General features: G+C 47.0%; 1 protein-coding gene across 4 annotated transcripts in view; it reads right to left on the reverse strand.

Moving 5' to 3' along the window:
* Positions 1-20038, reverse strand: part of LOC119394558 (fasciclin-2) — a 365260-nt gene that overhangs the window by 260363 nt on the left and 84859 nt on the right. For all 4 annotated transcript variants that reach the window (XR_007416144.1, XM_037661883.2, XM_037661881.2 and 1 more), the window contains exons 2-4: positions 16399-16564; positions 5531-5679; positions 3761-4030 (exon numbers count right to left, since the gene is read on the reverse strand). Coding sequence is in view for 3 of the 4 variants with exons in the window: in XM_037661883.2 (XP_037517811.1) it covers positions 3761-4030; positions 5531-5679; positions 16399-16564 (585 nt within the window). In the remaining variant the exon portion in view is untranslated. The remainder of the gene's footprint in view (positions 1-3760; positions 4031-5530; positions 5680-16398; positions 16565-20038) is intronic.

The following is a 20038-nucleotide window of genomic DNA, read 5'->3' on the forward strand; positions in this document are numbered from 1 at the left end:
TCGCGCAATTTCAACATATCTTTGCTTTGGAATTCCTGGCTGAGGTACGCGCTAATACTGTATGTACCCCGAGATATGCATAATTGCTCACGTTGCATGACCTCAGTTTTCCCGGATTGCCAAGTTTTCTCGTGAACCGAAAAACAATTTAAAAAATTTCGGTTTCACTCCAGAACGAAATAATAGATAAAGTTTCGGTTACGTTTTCATTCTGGTCAAAAATATCTTTTTTTTTTTATTGCGATAGCATTTATATGGACAGTCTCGGCTGAATTTTGCCGTCACCGTCGCCCGTCATGCACCGTATATGTATAAGTATGTATATATATATAAAAGCCCCAAAGAAAAATAATTCAGAAAAATGCTTCCGAAGCGCGGAATCGAACCAGGGACCTCTTGCTCCGCAGCGAGTGGCGCTATCCACTACGCCATGAAACGCAAATCCTCCACGTAGCTAACGGCGAGCGTTATATACACACCATTTACCGCTGGACGGACTCAGAGACGCTAGGCGCTTATAAGTGTTTCTTCATTACCAGCGAGATGGCGTTAGGAGCGCGACAGGTGGATTTAAAAGTCGTCGGCGAGTGCGCTCGCTTCTTGTTATGTTTGCGCCGGGAGAACCTTGCCCTTCCGCTGTCTGCTAGCGCCATTTTCTCGTGCTGAGGGGAAGTGGGATGTTTCACGCTTTCACCGTGATGTCCGCGCTCATGTTACGGAGCGTACGAAAGTCACTCGAGCTCAAGGGACGCCGCTAAATGAACAAACAGGAGATGAGCGCGAACTATCAAGTGTCACAGCTCGACACTTGAAGCACTCTAGTTTCCTTCGCTGCTTTGGCCGCCTTTGCAACAGGAGCGCTGTTCAAACTGAGAGTATCCATTGGCGAGCCTCACTTCGTATCGTTTTTCGTTTTTGGTTTTCGTTTCGTTCCGACACACTGGTTGTTTCCTCGTTTTTTCTGGTCCGTGTTTACCTGCAGCGGCCATTGCAAGCATGAAGACGTACCAACTAGCCCCTATTGCCACCTTATTAACCTTACCCTGCTTATTATAACATCAACATCCTGTACTATGCCTGGGTTGGTGCACACAATAACATCTATTCCGTTCTTTGTTCATCTCCATGTCCCCTTGTTATTTTTACGCTTTCGGAAGAAGGTGTTCACTGTGAATTCCACTGCTCACACCTCTGTTACCGACTACCCCCCTTTGTTTTCTTCCTGCTTGTGCATCTCCCACGGTTATGGTGTACTGGGTATGTCCTTTCTTTCATCGCCAATTCAATGTCCTTGTATAGTTGTTCTACTTCTCCGTCATCATGACTGGATGGTGATAGCCTGTACTACTTTGAGTTTGTATCTCTTGTTTAGTTTTACAGTCAAACCTTGTTACAACGAACACCACATTAACGAACATTTCAGATTAACGAACTTTTAAGAAATCCCGTGCTGACTGCTTATAGTTTCCATGTAAAAATATTTCACTACTACGAACTTCAGAATAACGAACATTTCAAAATAACGATCGCTATTTAATTCCCGTGTCATCTTAAAGGGGTCATGAACCACTTTTCCAAGTAATGATCTAATGGCCTCAGTATCGGAGTGTACTGCCTCCCGAATCGATTGCCGCAAAAATTTCTCGAATCCGTCAAGAATCAGCGGAGTTACGGGGGTTTGGCGCACGCTCCCAGCGCTTTCTCTCTTTTCTCGTGCCGGCGAGCGCACTGGAAGCTAGACAGGGAGGGATGGCATGGGGGAAAGAAGTTACGCCAGCGCACGTCACGAAACGCGATCGCTCTCCCGCTGTGATTCGCTTGCGCGAGTGCGGCTACCGTGTACTGAGGAGTGCGGCGCCGGCAAGTGGCGGCACCCCGCGGCAAGAAGCGCATCTGATCCGAACGCCGCTCTCGATTTACGTCGGCTATCGGCCAATAAGCATGCTATGTCTCTTGCGACGTACAGCGGACAGACGCCCCGCCCACCGACGAGAGTGAGAACCGGCCTCTGTTTGAAAAGAGGGTGCCTGGGGAAACGGCAACTTCGCGCTCCGCTTGTGGCTATTACGCGGCGCGCACGACTGTAATATTTGGCAGAGCAGTTCATAGCCGTGTCAGCTTTCCGCAGGATGTGTTTTTTCAATCAGCCCAAGGGGTGCTTCATGACCCCTTTAACAACGCCTCAGTACTACGAACTTATATCCTGAAATGCGAGGATTCTTAGATTTCAGTGTATCGGTCATGGCAGTCGGAGCTGTAAGCTAGCAGACGACGCAGCGCGAAGAGCGGACGCCCTCCCGCAAAAACCCGAGATGGCGCGGGCGGAGAACTTTTTTTTTTTTCCCCCTCCGTTGCGGTTGCGGAGGCGACGACGCATCAGGTTTTGTAAGCAGAGTGCCGGAGAACATGGGTTCGGAAAACCTGAGATGGTGCGGGAGAAAAAAAAAAGTACAAATAGCCACCGCTTTCCTTTTTTCCTGCATCACGTTTTACTTGCTTCCTTTATTGGTTGTTCGCATGCTGTCACCTGTATCAGTCTTCTGCGCATCTTATTTTATTGGAAGTGCGTCCCGGCGTTCGTGTTGCCCTGAGCTCAACAACTCCTCCTACGGCAAAGAAGCGGAAGCAGCTTTCTTTGAGTGAGAAAGTAGACATTCTTCGTGAAATAGAAGACGGGAAGCAACAAGCCGTCGTGGCTAAAGAACGTGGAGTGGCGCGGTCGACGATCACCACGATTCTTAAAGATAAAGGATTGCAGCGACGACATGGACGACGATGTCACGGTAGCACCCAAAGATCGCGACGAGTCCGTGTCGGCCACGGATGCGTTGGACTACTTGAGGAAACTCCGCATATTCATAGAAAAAAGCGGCACAGCGACCGAAGCGGCGCATAAAAATGCGGACGGTCTAGAATCGTTCGTGACGCAGAGTTTGTGCTGCACCCGTCAAAAAACGATCACGGACTATTTCAAATAAACGTGCCTTGTCTGACGTTCACGTGTGCATTGTTGTGAGAAACGAGTTCAAGGACGTACCATTGCAAAGGTAGGACGTTTGCGTTACTGAAATTCTATTGCTATGGTAAACTTTTGGGCTTTCACTATAACGACCTTTCAGAATAAGGAACATTTTTCCGCGGTCCCCTGAAGTTCGTTATACCGAGATTTCACTGTATCACAAGCCTGCTTTCAGCAATAGTAGTAGTTATTGTTGATCACATTCATTCAGTAGTCATCAAAGGTGGCTTGAACACAACACGAACCAAGTAGCCCAATGCCAAGCTTTTCATAAACATCAGGCTTGCAATTTCGCGCCTTTGTGTCATGGAAATGTTCCAGCCCTGGCTGGACTGCATGCTGTCTAATACAATGGATGAGCACAGAGTTCTTTGCAGTTACAAAGCAGTCTGGTCACCCTGCAGTGTTCCTCAATTTCACTTGTGCTTATAGTGCCCTACTGCGATGCTTTTTTCAATACGTTTAATTCTTGCTGTCTATTTAAGAACGGGTCTACCCTTAGATTCTGAAACATCTTGACCTTGCAACATTCAAGCATATTATGTAACATCTAGGTGTTCTAGGCCACTGTAGATCGAAGCAAATTGATATTTACACATCTTGAATGCATGCAGGTTTAAAGTGAATTTCTTTGAGGAGCACACGTAGCAGTGCTTCCCCTGAAAGATAATGCAGGACTGGTGCAAGTGGCGCCCTCTAGACAACCCTCAAGTATTTCCCCACACCAGTTTGGTCACTCACTGTAGACATCCACGGTGATGTTGCGCTTCTGGAACTTTCCTGTGACAGAGACCATGGCGGAGACCACGTAGGTTCCACGATCTATGTCTTGTGCCACTGGCACCGAGATGCCGTCCTCTTTGCCCTCGTAGCGTTGGGGGTCAAGTTCCTCACGATCTTTCAGCCAGCTGACCAGGGGCACAGGGTTGCCTCGCACACGACATCGAATCTTGCCCGGCTGTCCCAGAATCAGATGTTGGCTCTGTGGGCAGTCCTCCCAGGTGATGTCATCTGCAAAGGAAACACTTGTGTGACAAACAGGGCACGCCCGAAAGCCCTTGTGTCACTGCGTTGCAAGCGCGGAAAGTAGTGGTTCATTACGCAAAGCTTCTTGCTGAGACACAAGTAGTCTGCCTTATCTTAAATTATCTTAAAGGGGTCCTGCAACACCTCTCCAAGGAATCCTCGAACAACAACCCCATCAGCGTTTATTGCCTGACAAATCGAATGAGTGAGTAAAAACTTAATAAATATGTCTGGCCGGGCGGGGCCCCAAGCAAGCCAGCCTTGGTGGCAGCCTCAAGTCTTTAGACACGGCCCGCAGTTGACTGGCAAGGTCGTGGCTGAGCAGGGCCATCTCCCATCGCACGTGCTGCAGTTTCGCTCTGGCTCCACAAGCTTCACGCTCATCGGATGTATAAATGCCTGCGTAGCAGAGGCAAAGGATCGCTGGGTGTCTGTAGTTGTCTCCAGGCAACCTCCCATTTCTTGTCTAGTTTGGTGTGGGGTGGTGGATATTTGCATCTGTTCAATCTGCAGTGTTGCGTGATCTCTCTGAAAGTGGTCAAACAATCCCCCCACATCCCCCCACATCCCCTCCTGCATCGCTCTCAAAGTGTGCGAGACATCAGGGCTGCCAGCAGGCATCGCAGGTCATGGCATTGCCCGCGAGCGGAGGGTCCGTGTGGGCGGGGGCCCACATGAGAAAATTTGTTTTTGCAGCAAATGTTGGCTTCGTGAATATTGAGAATGCGGGCAGCTTGCCAGGAAATCCGGCCGCTGGCGTAGTTGTGTATCACTGCCTGCGAGTCGCCTACTATCACCTCGGCATCCGTGGTAGCTACCGTGAAAGCTATCACCGCTTCTTTGGACACCTTTGTCTCTTCCGTGGATATAGTCACGCTCACGACGCAAGTTCCCCCGTGATCCGTGATCGCAACCGCGAAACCGCATTGGCGCTCGTAACGGGCTGCGTCTATGTACAGTTTCTTCACAGTTGTCAAATTTCTTGCCAAGAAGAGACTGTGTCAATGCACGCCACGAGCTTGAGCAGGTTCTCATGATCCAATGGCCATGTCCTTCCCTACATTGACATAGTAAGGCCTGTTGATGACACAATTTGCCAACAGAAGAGCGATTGATTTCTAGCCGCCTTCTAAAACGTAATCGTGAGTTTCCTGCCACATGTAGTGCTATATTATTTGGCTCCCCCGTTCACAGGAGCCTCGACTGACAACGTACAAAAAGTGTTGCAGGGTCCCTCTAAATTTGGCTCAGTCTAAAACGTGATCATGGTTATGCAAATGTACTTTCTTGAAATAAAGCTTTTACAACAAGCCCTGTTGAAAGACACATTTGAAGCATAGTTAATCACAAATAGAACAAGTAAGTGAAGAAGTCGGCAATGTGAGTGCAACAGATGAGTGCACATTTTCCTACAGCTTTAGCAAAGCTGCTGGTCAGCTACAAGTAACACTAGCTTGCATGCTCATGGTTTAATAAAGAACTCACGGTAGAAGGTGATGTGAACTGTGACGGAAAGAGGAATGGTGCTTCCATAGAGGGCACTGCATGTGTAGGAGCCGCTGTCCTGTGGAGATGGGCTATCGAAGGACAGAATGTAGCTGTTGCCTGTAGACACCACTCGGATGTTTCGTTCGCTGTAACAGGGAGGAGGGGCACATTAGAACACTGCCACGGCCCCTTACTTCTTTATTTTCGAGAACTTACGCAAGCACCAGCGACAACTCTGGAAAATTCAATCACTGATCTATAAAGGATGACACATTCTCCTGGCAAGCACATTACTGATGGAAGACGACTGTGATCGCCTCTATAAGTGTACTTCGACTTTTCATTTTTCTGGCACAAGTTCGCCCAATAAGAGTTTTGGCTCTACCAGCGTCACTACCACGTGACAATACTGCAGCCGTAGCTGAGATCTCACTGTTACTCCACATCAGCTGGCTCCCCTAAGTTGCAAATTCTCTCTGCATTTCCTGGCAGTGTTTACCTTCTCTTAACGTGCAGATTAACAGCATGAACTGATACGGTTAACTGCGAGTTTCATGCACCCCATCAAATGCCCTTTTCTTTATTAGCTTCATACATGCAGCCTGTCTTAACCCTTTGTGGTCTGCAGTAGGTACATATGGTATACGGTATATACAGCGTATACGGAATGGTATTAGCGCCACTGCCAAACACTAAATATCCCATGCAAAGCACGTGAAGAGAGTGTAGGGTGTTTTGCAGTGGCGCTAATACCGTTCCGTATACGACGTATATACCGTATACCGTATGTACCTACTGCAGACCACAAAGAGTTAAGACAGGCTGCATGTATGAAGCTGATAAAGAAAATGACATTTGATGGGGTGCATGAAACTCACAGATAACCGTATCAGTTCATGCTGTTAACCTGCACGTTAAGAGAAGGTAAACACAGCCAGGAAATGCAGAGAGAATTTGCAACTTTGGGGAGCCAGCTGATGTGGAGTGCGAGAGCTGGCTTGCCGCATCAGCTTCACTATTAAAAACACTATAACAGCATTGCGGCGGCGATAAAAATGAGTACAGCACGAGTGTTCTCAAAATTGCTAGGATTGAAGCATAAATTGCAGTCACTTTTGCAATCATTTTGTGTTGAATGATAAAGTCCGAGCACTTAATATTCCCGAGTCACAGTCCGTACCTAATCATAAGAAATCCCACAAGCAGTTCGTCAGATATTCAGTTTCAAATGTCCAGTTCACTTTCAATTACGCTTCAAAGCCGCATTCCACAATAGGCGGTCTGCAAAATGAGGCCCCATGTAACAGTTGCCCTCCTCTAGTCCCAGCCACATATCCCAAAGCCTTTATTTTTCTTTTTTCTTCTTGTAATGCAGGTGCCAAATTCACTTTCAAGAGCTGAAAACATGCCTTGGCCGCCATGTTTTGACACTGCATGCTCAAACGCCAGTGGCTGCGACGTCCCAAGATATAGTGATAATTTGGTTCAAATCAAGGTAACAAGAAGCCAAACACCAGCCAAGAAGCCATGACTTTTTTTTTTTTTGCCGCCATTGGCCTAAAAAATGTAGTCAAACCTGGCAACCCTTCAACAGATATGCACTACTCACTGGCAATTGAGTGTATAAAATAAGCATTTGCAGCGAAAGTTGCTAAATTTGGCATGTTTCCAAAAGCTAAGCAACAATAAAGTACAAGTCCAACATTAATTTGCTACATTGAGGAAATAGGCAAATATGTCTTGAAAGCGCTGCGCAAGGAACAATGCTGTAAATTTTAACAGTTTTTTCAAAAGACGGTCACAGTAGAGGCACAGTCAGCCAGAACGGTGTAAATAGCGCTCATTCTTGGCTATCCATCCCCAAATACTAAAGGTTGACTTGTTTTTAACAGATATACTTGAAATGTAGAAAGATCAAGCTTTTCAATTATATAAGACAAGCAAAAGAGTCGCCACGTCAGGTGGAAAAGCGACAAAAACAATGCGTCCGTGCCGCCAGATGTGTTCTTCCTCGACCCTTTGCCACGAGTGGCACAGATCTGCCAACACCTGCTGCGTGGTCTTGATCTGAGGTTGAGGCTCGACGGAGAGGTAATGGGAGTGGCGAGGCTGTCTGCAACAAGTAGGCTCGGGAGGGAGTGCTGAGGCGGGCATTAGGAATAGGGCGAGTGGCCGGCTGGACACGGCCGCACTGCAGCCTTGGATGAGCATATCGTCCGCTTCACAAAGAGGGTGAAATAAAGAGCTCCGACACAATACAAAAACGCATAGAAATACTTACAAATAGTTGAAAAAAAAAAACCAAGGGGGGCATCAGCTTCGCTATTTCAACTGCTTTTATGGAGTGGAGCTGGCTGGATTTATCTTGAGCACTTGTAGAAACTTTTCACCTGTCCTAGCGTGCCAGTTCTGGCTGCACGTGGTGCTCTATAGCGGATGTCGGACCTCAACTGTCCGTGCTTGTGGGTTTCGAGGGGCACAGGACAAGGTCAGGTAATGTACCACTATATATCATACAGTATAAATTAGGGGTCTCAAACATGTGCGCCGCATGAGACAGTCTTTGTCCCAAAATTTGGTTTTATTTTCCTGATTATGTTCATGAGCTGCACAGACATGACTGGTCTCGAGCATTTTTTTCGTGAGGCACCGCATGCGGTCATTACATGTTGAAACATAACCGAAACTCTACATTTCAGAATCGGTGTCCAGACTTCGGTTATCAGGAGATCAGTATCGATATGTTTCTCAAAACCTGATGCCAAACCCCCTACAAAAATGACCCATATAATAGATATGGGAAAGGCCTTCCTCTTGTTTGTGATGGCTTGTGAATAATTTCAAACCTTAGCAATTCCCAAATATAACGCATTGTGGAATAGCGCAAACACACACGGGCAGTGCATTCATACAAACTAGCACGGCTTTCCTTAGGACCACGAATGTAACCCAGAGACCCGCTGTAGTAAAAAACAGACAGACAAACAACCTTATTAGGGTTTAAAAGGACTGAGTGTTGGGCGTCTGGTAGAAGCCGTGCGTCAGACTTCCACATGTCCGAACATGTCCAGACAATGCTTGCCACACACCACGCTAGCACAGGTCACTGCACTTCGCCAGTCCTCATTGGCCGCCAGCCCCCTCTACCTTGAGCTCGCTACTGTCTGGCCCTGGCTCGCCGCGTCAGATGCTCTCAGGCACGCACAAGAGGTTGACGCGCTGCTTTGGCAGGCGGCTTCTCGTCCGTGCGCTCGATTGCTGCCCCCTGTGTGATAGTCGTAGCACTGCTGGCAAGCGTACTTGAACGGACTTGTGGAGTTTCCTTATACAGTCTGCAAGCACGTGACTTTTGTACTGTGCTGTATTTTGGATTAATAAACCAATGTTTGTTGACAACCTGCCTCGAGTGCCTTTTCTGCGCCATGTCGGAGAGTCAACAAACCCTGCCGTAGCGTCTTTGTTCGCTGCAGCAGTGGAGAACGCCACGTCCCTTCCCGGTCGCCTTGTAGGGCAAGCTTCTTGCAAACCTGTCTACACACTTTCTCCCTAAACAGGGGCCACGACGGCCTGCTTCTAGGCGGACTGCGCCGACGACTCTGCGCGGAGCTCCATAGGGGGCCGGCGCGGAAGAACCCGACTTGCGAAAAGACTTGGAACTCGGCTCTGAGCTGCCCCAACGCGGCTCTGAGCTGCGCATTATCCTGCTCTAAGTGCGCGACTCTAGGATTGCTCTGCTCTGGCAGCGAACCCTCCATTACCTTTGGAGGCTTCTGCTTGACTCGACCAGCCCAGGTCAACTCCTGTATCCGGACTCTCGAGTGAGAGCACCCACTGGAGTGAGAGCGCCCGAGGCATTTCTTGACGGCGGCGGGGTGCAGGACACACCGCGTTGTGTTGAATTCGCCCGGCTGTTGATGCCGTGCTGGCTTTGAGACTTGCACTTGGAAATGGCCGTGGTCCATCCGGACACTCCTCGGGCGTGATGTCCTCCCCATCGACCGTCACGTGCATGGACGTTCTTGGAAGTAGTGAGAGAGCTAGTCCTCGCCGCGCCTAGCAGCCGTACGACGGGGTAACGGTGAAAAATCCCGAAAAATGGCGAAAAGACCACCGACCAAACAAAAACTTGGTATTGGCGTGGTCCTCTAGACCAACTGCGTTGAATGGTACGCAAATTCGCTGAAGATGCAACGTTTTTCCAGACAAAAACATCTACAGAAGTGGGAGCCAATGTTTCCGTGTCCGCACTAGTCGGAATCCCCTGCGTTACTTTAAAAAACGAAAAAAAAAAAAAAAAAAACCACCAGGTGCCACAGGTTTCAAACTGCGCGGGCCCGAAAGCGAAAGTTGCACACTCACAGCGTGTGCACGTTGTAATTGGGCTGCACGGCAAAGAGCCCTTTCTCCATGGTTTCGCCATTTTCTACTGAGGCAGATGCGTGGAACTCTGGCGGTGTTGAACAGAGTGCGGCTGAAAGAGCATTATTCACAAGTTTCAGCCAAGTATCGCAAACAACGCGCCTCTGATGCACCGAGTCAACCGAGAAAAAGCAGCGCAGAGGGACGAGTGTTTTGGCTGGCTTTTCCCAAGTTAAGCGAAACATTACATCAGCCTACACAGGTTGTAATGTCTTGCAGAATTCCATTTTTACAGTAAAAGCTCGTTAATTTGGATTTCTAGGGACCGGAAAAAATGTCCGAATTAACCGAATGTCCGAATTATCGAATGGTCGAAATAAACACAATAAATGCACTAGTTTTTTCAACATACCTTTACTTAAAGTAATCGCGGATGCTTGTCTGTTTTCGAGCAGATATTCGCGCGGACACAATTTTTCTGAGCCCTTCAAGGTGCTCAGCAGCTCGCATGATATCTGCAGTGTCCGCAAGTTTCACCCGTCATCCACGCTCTGTTCCCGTCACGTTGGTGGCTAAAGGTACGGTTACTCGTTCCTTGCTTCTTTTGCCGCCGATACAAGGATCCCCTTTCATACTCTTCATCACTTCTTGTCGGGAGAGCCCATTATTCAGAGCACGCAAAATTTCTACTTTGGTGGTGAAGTCCTTGGCCTCGTACTTGGGCTGCTTCGCCGGCTTTGCCATCGGCGTGGAGTGCGGTCACACGAGAAGTCAGCACAAAAGCACCAGCAACAATCAAGCTAAAGGAGCCGTAGTGAAACGTTCCTCGATAAATCGGCGATCAACAATGCAGCACACCAACGGGAACAAAGCAACAAAACCGACACGCGAAAAAAAGGCGTTCAAGCAGTCTCAATCCAAGCCAAGTCGATAATTGATGTCCATGGCGATGCTGCGTTTGAGCTTCACTTTTGTTCCGAATTGTTCTTTTTTCGTTTACGAGCCTCGCCAGCGGCCCGAAAGTCGCCGAATTATCCGATTTGCGGTCAAATCTGTCCGAAATAACGAGCGCCCAGTCTCATAGAGTGATGCGTATATTTACAGGGACCAGATGACGTGTCCGAATTAACCGATTTTCCGAATTAACGAGAGTCGAATTAACGAGCTTTTACTGTATTACTTTCGCAATCATAGAAGAAGAGAAAATGAATGTTTCTTGTTTGAATATCGCGCCAAAACTTTACCACATGGATGCCAGTGTGTTGTCACGAATTTCAGTCTTTTTAGTGAAAATATGAAAAATCCTTGAACATGGGGTGTCACTGGAGGCATTTTCACACGTGAACCGTCTTCGTCGGGGCAGCAGCTGCCTGTGCCCGCTTTACAAACACCCTGAGAGAAGGAGGGCTTTAGCCACACTGGTTCAATCAAATTTCGCTGAACTAGCTATGCTAGGAATGTATGGGTCCCTCAGAACAAGCAATTTTTGCCTATAAACAATCACGTCAGCCGCAGCAGACGCCATCAAAGCCTATGACACCACAGAGAGCTGGTGCAGGAAACTATGAATATGGCGTCACCACCAGCATATTCTTTTTTTTGTGCATTTTCTTGCTTACCAAGTGTCTACTTGCGGTAAGTGGAGTACCTATCGGTATTTTGAAAATGTAATTTACCGATACAAGGAAAATCATTTGTCCCTTGGGTTAACCAACCGGCAAAAATCAATGTTGCCTGAATGGGAACTTTTCAATTTGGATGAGCATGAACTGTAATTGCATCACGCGGTATAATAACAACGCACTAGGGAACGATCCATGGACACTCCTTCGGCAGAAAATGGGCCCATCAAATGTTGACGCTGGAGGGGCTATGATATGCAAACACAGCCACCGCCGCACGTGCCTCGCTCGACAGTGCGGTTATCTCGCAGGACTCGGTTCCAGGCAAGCGACGTCTCACCGAGTTTGGACGAAGAAACAGCGCCAAGATTGCGTCTGTTCACGCATCACGCACTGCTAGCAAAGTTCCACCACTGGAAATGCGAAATGCAAACAAATGGAGGTCCCCAAGTGAAATGTTGAACTGGGAATCCAACTGGTTTCAACTGGTATTAACTGGAATCAAATGGTCCCAGTTGATTCCAGTTGCAACTGCTTCAAGTTAGCAGCTGGTCCCAGTTACAACTCAACTGGCCACCAACGGGAACCATGACCAGTTGAACTGGAAGCAGCTGGTCCCAGTTGGAAACCGTAACCAGTTAAATTGGAAGAAAGTGGTCCCTGTTGTGCCCTAACTGGAAGTGCGACCACTTGTCCTGGTTGTACGATTTTTCAAAATGAAAGAAGAAAGAAATTTGAACTCGAACGCATACGTAGCATTGCTGCACTTGAGCGAATGGGTTTTATCCAAGTGCTTTTTGTGTCCTACTCACAGAAGGGTACCGGATCACTGGCCTAGTAATATTCTTAGGAGAACATTCTTAGAGGAGAATGAGAGAATAAGAAAATAGCACCTCATAGTTTGTGAATGAATTATCTTTTCTTGTTCAGACGCCGAACTCTTCGCAGTGTTTAAACCCCATTACAATAATATGAACAGTATTACCTGACCTGATATATGGATTTTTTAAAATCGTGTTATTGTGGATTATTACGTTGCGCAAATACGCAACACAGTGCACTCAAACGTACACTTGTTTTAGCATCAGTACATTCAACTAATATTAAAAAGCTGTTGTTAATCTTTTTACGTCCATCACGGTGACAATACGCGCAGCCGAAGCGGGCCCAATGGACGGCGTGGTGTTATCGCCACAGCGGTTACTTCTGTACGAGAACGGAAAAGGGAGTAGTGCCGAGAGCTACCACAGCTGAGACTGCCAACATGCTGCCGACACAAACCGTTGCACAAACGCAGCCCATCTACATCGACAGCCGTCACATTAGTTCCGTATCTAATACGCTCAAACATTGAACAAAGCAGTAAAGTAATCAAACATAAAGATTACACATAAAATAAACTTAAATGAATTGTTTTGTGCCAATTCCGCAATATTTCATTGAAGAAAGAAACTGGATAACAAAGACAGAAAATTTAGAAACACAGCGATACTAGTTTCGTACAACACACGTGATGAGGCCTAGCTGCCGAGCGGTGGTCCAAAGACATGCTGCTTAGTTGTGTTGTTTTTCAAAAGGAACATGCAGTCATGGTGTGCGTAAATTATATTTTGTCGAATTAGTGTTCGACAGTTTCATATCTGGAACACAGAAGATTTTGACTTAAGGCGAACGCTGGACAAGTGTTTACACCTGTGACAAGACGAATATATGAATTCATTGTGTGCGAAATGCTGCGCTTGTCTGCGATGCAGCCGTTTGAAGGTAACTGTATATCACTTATGCTTCAAAGCTAGTTGCTAAGTATCCTAGAGAAGATGTAGATATAATGCAAGGCAGAGTGTTTTGAGTGTTGAGACGATGGAAGATTGCATTGTAAACAAATGCTTTCAGTACTGGTCCATAATAGGTTTGTTTATCGGTTCATGCGGAGTGGTCGCAAACTTTCTGCCATTTGTTTTGAAGCATCACAGAAAACGAGTGCCGTGCAATACTTGTGTTTTGAACGGCATGCTAAATAACTATGAAGTATACTCGTGCAATTTGTAACTCTGTCCGTAACTTTCAAGGAAAGCGCAAAGGACCCGTATTTGCACTCTAAATAAACATTCCTGAGCATGTTGCATGTGTTGCATGTGTAAAAATAAAGATGTTTTCGGCTCACTGGCCGTAGTTTTTTTTTATTATTTTTTGCCGCTGATATATGAACTCGACTTTTAAAAATTTTGGAATATATCAGTGCATGACCTCTGCAGATAGTGCTTGTAGTGTGAGTTTTCAGAAGGTAGGTCTGCTGTGTACATCTATAAATGATGACTATATACTGATGCTGTGTACATCTATAAATTGATAACATGTTACTACCTCTTATTTTAGAGCAACGCTCTTTCATTGGTCATGGGTAAATGGCCCAGATTCATCAGCTGCGCAGCCCAAAACTTCACCAGTATATTGGTTGAGAAAATACAGGACTGTATAAAAGCCAGGCGGAGGAAATCTTTGCACTGAATGTGCAACCACAGTGCTGGTTCACACCAGCTACAGCAGGGAATGCCTAGAGCTGTGTAATATTTTTTTTGTGTAATATCAATAAATCATGATCATCATCTACATTTAACAAGGAGTGTCAAGTGTTCCTTTGGAGTGTTTGATGTGCTCAGAATGAACATTATTTGCACATTGAATATTGTTTGAGCTAGCTGGAGTACATGCATGTACATTTGGGCACCAACGGCGACTGGGATTTGTTCACAACTAGGAAAGCATTTCCAACTGGGAATGCATTCCCAATTGGTCCCCGTCGCCAACTGGGAATGTATTCTCAACTAGTCCCAGTCGCCAACTGGGAATGCATCCCAACTGAAAATGTGTTTCTTAAAGCAGTTGAAGTGTATAGTGGCTGTGTATATATGTAGGAAGACGTTTCTGAATAAAGCTTAGTTGCGAGTAGCGTCTGTCCTGTACGTCAGTGTTCCTTCTCAGTCCTTGTCGATTTTCGCGCTAGCCAATTTTGAAGAAGTGAAACCAGTTGAAGCCAGTTGGATTCCGTTACACATTTTCATCTGGGCCGCAACGAAACAGACAGGAAGATGTCACCTCCTCGATGTGTGCTAGCGGGACAGTTCTAGATAAGAAATCCACGTACAATCTCCTTTGGTGATGCGTAAATTCCCTAGAGTGTTGTTTTTGGACGGCGTCTTTCAGCTCTTTAAAAAAAACCGTCCTTACAGACAGCATACCCCGCAACCACCGAAATGCCACTTTCGCACTAAACTTTCGAGTGGCTATTGCACTACCACGAAATTCGACGATATGAATTCTGCATTGCACCACGGGGTTCATATGCTGACAATACATTCACGCCGATTCTGCAAGCACGCTGCTTGGTCCTGTGGTTAACACACATGCCTTCAGTGCATGGGGGACTGGGCTCGAAACGCAGCACTACCAAGAAAACTTACGTCGTTTGACATTCTTTCATAGCGCCAATCGTCTTAAAGGGCCAGTAAACAGGCTTCGACTTTTAGTGCAGAAGCCGATCACATTTCATGAACCATTTGGAAAAAAGAATTCGCACACCCCTTTCCAGTGCCCGTCAAGTGCCCGCGGGCAACTTAATAATGCAGCACCGACTTGGTCAATAGGTCTTCTGCACTACGAAGCGGCGCCCGCCTGGCCCTGCGGCTTTAGCCGTGCAGGAGTGGCGCATTCGTTCACCTCGCCAGCAACATTTATGAAGCCGGTTGCATGGGCATGCGCAGATAAGTTTTCGTGCCTTCTTTCTTTTCAGCCGCTGTGCGTCTATTCAGTTGTTAGTCGGCGTTTGTGGTGTCCTGATCTCTTTCTTGTGTCCGTGTTTGCACGCCCTGTCTCTTTTTAGAATGAATACGTACCAACTAGCTCAGCTCTCTGTTATTTTATGAAGCTTGCTTCAGCAGTTGCCAAGCTCCGGAAGCAATGCACAACCGACTTCCTGTGCAGGCGGTGCTATAGGTGTGCTTAGCAGCAAAGCGGCAAAAACTACTTGTTTTTCTGTTGACGCAATCGTGTTAAGTATGTGCGGGAAGATTTGCTGCTGTTGACAGTATAGGCACCGCGATCGCAGTTTTGACATGGAAAAACCTCTATTTCCTGGCTACCAGAGAAGGTCATGGCATAATTTAATCGGACTCCACTTGCCGCCAATCACAAGCTACACTGCAATGCCAATAATTACTCCGCACACACCACGAAAATAGACTCTGTACGTCGTCACTGTTCACACAAGTAACCAGCGAAATTGTGGGGCACACTTATCTTGCAAGCACATGATACGGAAAGTGTGAAATGTGATCGCGAGAAAGCGTGATGGGGATGAAATGTTTTGGTTGTGACTGACTCATTCGTGCAGGTTCCGGAAAGGAGCCAGTCGCGCTTGAGGAACTATTCAAAGCAACCGTCACTACTAAGACACGATATAAGTACGAAGATGGCACATAATTTTATCCTTCATAAGTGAAAAATTGTTTTTAAAAATTCATTAACTGGTCTTCATTAGTCGATTCCTCTTTTTAAACAATTCTGTTTTCCTTAGATGTTTATGAAAACGAAACATTAAAATTGCACCGTCATTAACAGTACTTTTAACGTTCTGAAAAGTCACCCTTTTCAGCATGTGCAACGCGACGCATGTCCCTCGAACGATCCGATCCTGGCCGCAGGGTTCTCATTTCAATGGAATGCTAGGTGCTTTAATTGCCAGTCATACAGCTTGCCGAATTAATTTGTCCCTCCGCTACAACGCCGCTTTGGGATGTTGATCCATTATTACTCACATATCACGTGCCTTGGCTGTATTATCGGACACACACACACAAGCACGTACACACAATCGGTGGCGCTCACCCAGTGATCTCCTGTCCATTGGGGCCTGTCCATTTGTAGTCCGTGAAGTCGGCCTCCCCGGCGCCCTTTGTGCAGAAGAGCACAAAGCCCGTGCCAGCGGGCTCCGTCTTGTTCTCGCCCATCGGGTTGATCACCAGGCTCGGTTGCGTCTCACCGTGCGAGGACACTGAAAGAAGAGGACAACAAAATACGCCTCACTAACGGGCAACATGTGGTCGCTGTGCTACACACCAAGACCACAAACACATTTCGTGCCCGTGGCATATTCGTACGACGAGACATTTACAGTGATGCTACCGAGGACCTCTGATTTGGAGCAAATTTTGGAGCAGCAAAAATTTCCACCTTGGAGCACTTTGAAGCAGCTAATTTCACATCCTGGAGTACACTAGAGAATCAAATTGTATTTACATTTAATCACCCGAATAATTATTATGGGGCTCTTAAGACGAGCTAGAAATACTTCGATTCATTGCAAATCTCATGGAGAATATCATCTCGGGAGCACTTTGTATTTAGCTCGATAATGCAAAAATAAGGGCGTCATGCACGTGAGTGTTCTTGAATAACCTCTCCAGCAATAGCAAATAAACAAAATACTGGATACTGAAAATTGTACTTTATGGAAGAACACTAAATACACTAGAGTGGTTATCAGCAGAAGTGGTAGAAAAACGCCACGGCATACAACAGAGCCTCAATGCTAAAGATTCGCACTGTCCCTAACGCATTCCCCTAAGACGACTCAAAGGCAAAGGCCAGGTTTTTTTTTTTCCTCGATTGATTGTATTGCTGGGTGCAACATGACGTGACTTAGCTAGCCTCAAAAAGCCCTTCCCTCTCTCCAAGGCGGTGCTGTAGCAAGAGCATTCCCACAGTGCTTCCAGATTATCGTTTGTGCATGCGCCAGGTGGCCTAGAAAATGGTGATTCGCTGCAAGTCGAGCTTCTGTGAAAGTGCCCCAAAGTGCATTCAACGGGGGACTACATGATATAACAAACTCTGTTTTCCTTTCACAGCGAAGAATAGAGCCATTGGAAAATTTTCAGAATATCGCATCCGTTTTCCGCGAGCCACCGCCAATGTGATTGGCACACTTGCGTCACATGACCTCTCGTCACCATATCCCTTCCAAGCGCTTTGCGTGCGCATGTGTTGAAGCATAGCGTGCTGGACATTTAGCAGTACCACGGTACCTATAGCCGCATAGAACTTTACAAGTCCGCAGCATTTCTTCCTCAAAGGCAGATGCAAATCGCTGCTTTAAACGTGTCATGCAGAAGCCAGAAAGTGCCTCAGTGGAAACTGAACATAACCTGGGATTTCTTTTCTTTTTTTGCAATAAGTGCACAAAAACGTCAGAGAATGACATAATACTTGGCCGCAAAGAATACAACACCTCACAGAACACTTGTTTCTGAAGTGACTTACACAAGTAAACAGAAGCTGCTTGCGTGCATAACATGTTTCAACTGAGAGCCCCAGGTCTATTACATACTGTGTTGATTTAGCATGTGTTTTAAAAATTTCGGGGCTATGTTATTTGCGACTAAAAGCACACCAATCACTGTGCCAAGGAAGCTTTAATAAGAGTGGATGATCAAAAAAATTTGAAATTAAAGGCAGTGCAGGGACCGCACCCCTGTTTAGGCGCTGGCAGCGTCAACAAGAAAACAGTTTCTCTGAACACAGCAAAATATAAGCAAATACGTGTACACTGCAAGGTTGAGAATGTTAAGGTGAAAAGAAATAGGAAATAAAACGACACCATTATAATAAACACAGAATTATTTACGTCTGCTGTTTTTTTTTTCACTAACATGCCATCTAGTGTGAAGTAGGCTCTGACAGACACTCCATTAATGTGCTACTTTTCTACAAATAAGCAGGAAAATGGCAAAAAATTCGCGAATAAAGTACTATGGTAGCTACCTCATGCCGATATGCCCGTACGTTCAGCTACTGGTGTTCTAACCCAAGGGGTCAATAAATGGTGCACAACTTAAAATTACCAAACACATGTCACTCGAATTACACATCACCAAGTGAACTACAAGCAGGTGCGCAAGCAAGGTATGCTTTAACGATAAATTGAAGGGCGCAATCGGGCACTATGAAGTGAACCTGAACACGGACTGCACATTCAATAGCCTGAAAAGCTAGCGCAAACACTGAATATTCGCCCAGTGTCCCAATAAGCGTCGTTTTATATGAAGCCACTCAGCGCTTCCAATTCTGTTTACAGCTCCGGACCTAGCGATTGCACATGACGTCACACGTATACTACAAAACGAGACCGATGAATCCGTGACGAGAGTTCGCGAGCATGTGGCAACAACTGTCGCACACTTCGTTCACAGTCACGCCGCTTACCGCGCAGTCCATTCACAACCATCGATGACTCAAGATCCCTTCCAATATCCTCTTTAAGAAACACACAAATAATGCAGTCCCGTCGAAAGTAACACTGCATTGAGGCGAAAACATCGGCCACTTCTCAGCGCACGCTAGCAATGCACCGGATGGCCAGGAAGGGAAATGGCCGCTGCCGCTCAATGTTGCCCGCATGCAGCATACCCTTTTGCGGTACTCTGAAATATTTCCAGTGACTCTACGTGAGGTGAGAGAAGCTCAGAGCAAAACAAGGTTCGAAGAGAGGCTAAGGAATATGAAAGAGAGTAGATGGGCAGAAAAGGTGTTCCAGTATTTGTAGAGAAAGACCGTTGGCTCACAGTGGAGAAAAAGAACTAGGAGGCTCACCAGTAAATATACGGCTGACAGTGTAAGTGATATGGCAACAAAGAGCGTAAAATGGGTGGGGTTGCACACGCAACCCATTGCCTTCAACGCGGCGGCACCTCGGCTTCGCGTTACGTTTGTACGCGTAGTGGCGAGGGGGGTTGCGTAGGAGAGGGCACCGTGCAGCTCCCGCTGCCCTTCGCGCCCTGCTCCCTGGCCGAAGTCGAGATGCCCCGTTTTCCCTCCTTGCCCTTTTCTGGAGAGACTCCTCTCCAGACCCCGGGAACGCGTGTCGCTTCTTGGGGGGCCTCCACGTCTTCGGTCTTGGACGGTGTGATTGACCACATCGGACCCAAGCCGTGAGCACCACCGCCGCCATCAACCCCTGCAGCGCTCCGGCCATGGAGTGCGAACCACCGCCCCGGACCGGAGTGCAAAAGCAGCCACGCGAGGTGAGATGAGCCTTTATCATTCCCTCGACGTGCGCTTGCTATTTTGTTGTTGTTTCCCCCAGTGGTGCAGAACACTCCGCCTCTGGGGTGTTAACTTGATGTGCTTGCTATCTATTGTTGCAATTGCCATCTGAGGTGAATAAACACCTTCAGTTGAAAGACTTGTCTCTGTCCCCACTGGCCTGAAACCTGCCGCGGTCGCAACTCAACACGAACCGCGGGATAGGGGGTCACAGCTCTGACTGTTAGGGCCGCTGCGTAGCGCTAGTAGCAAGTAACTACACTCCTCTAGTGCGTGGTGTTATCCAAACGAGGGACAGGTTCGCACGCGCGGCTTGTGTTCATGCTTGTTTCATAAAAGAACCCCTATAAACGAAAAGTCAGAGAGGTGCAGAGGATTTACTGGACTGCAGTGATGGAAAAAAAACAAGCTCTGAGTAAATACCACA

This window comes from Rhipicephalus sanguineus, chromosome 5, assembly GCF_013339695.2.
Source record: "Rhipicephalus sanguineus isolate Rsan-2018 chromosome 5, BIME_Rsan_1.4, whole genome shotgun sequence".
Taxonomy (NCBI): Eukaryota; Metazoa; Arthropoda; class Arachnida; order Ixodida; family Ixodidae; genus Rhipicephalus; species Rhipicephalus sanguineus.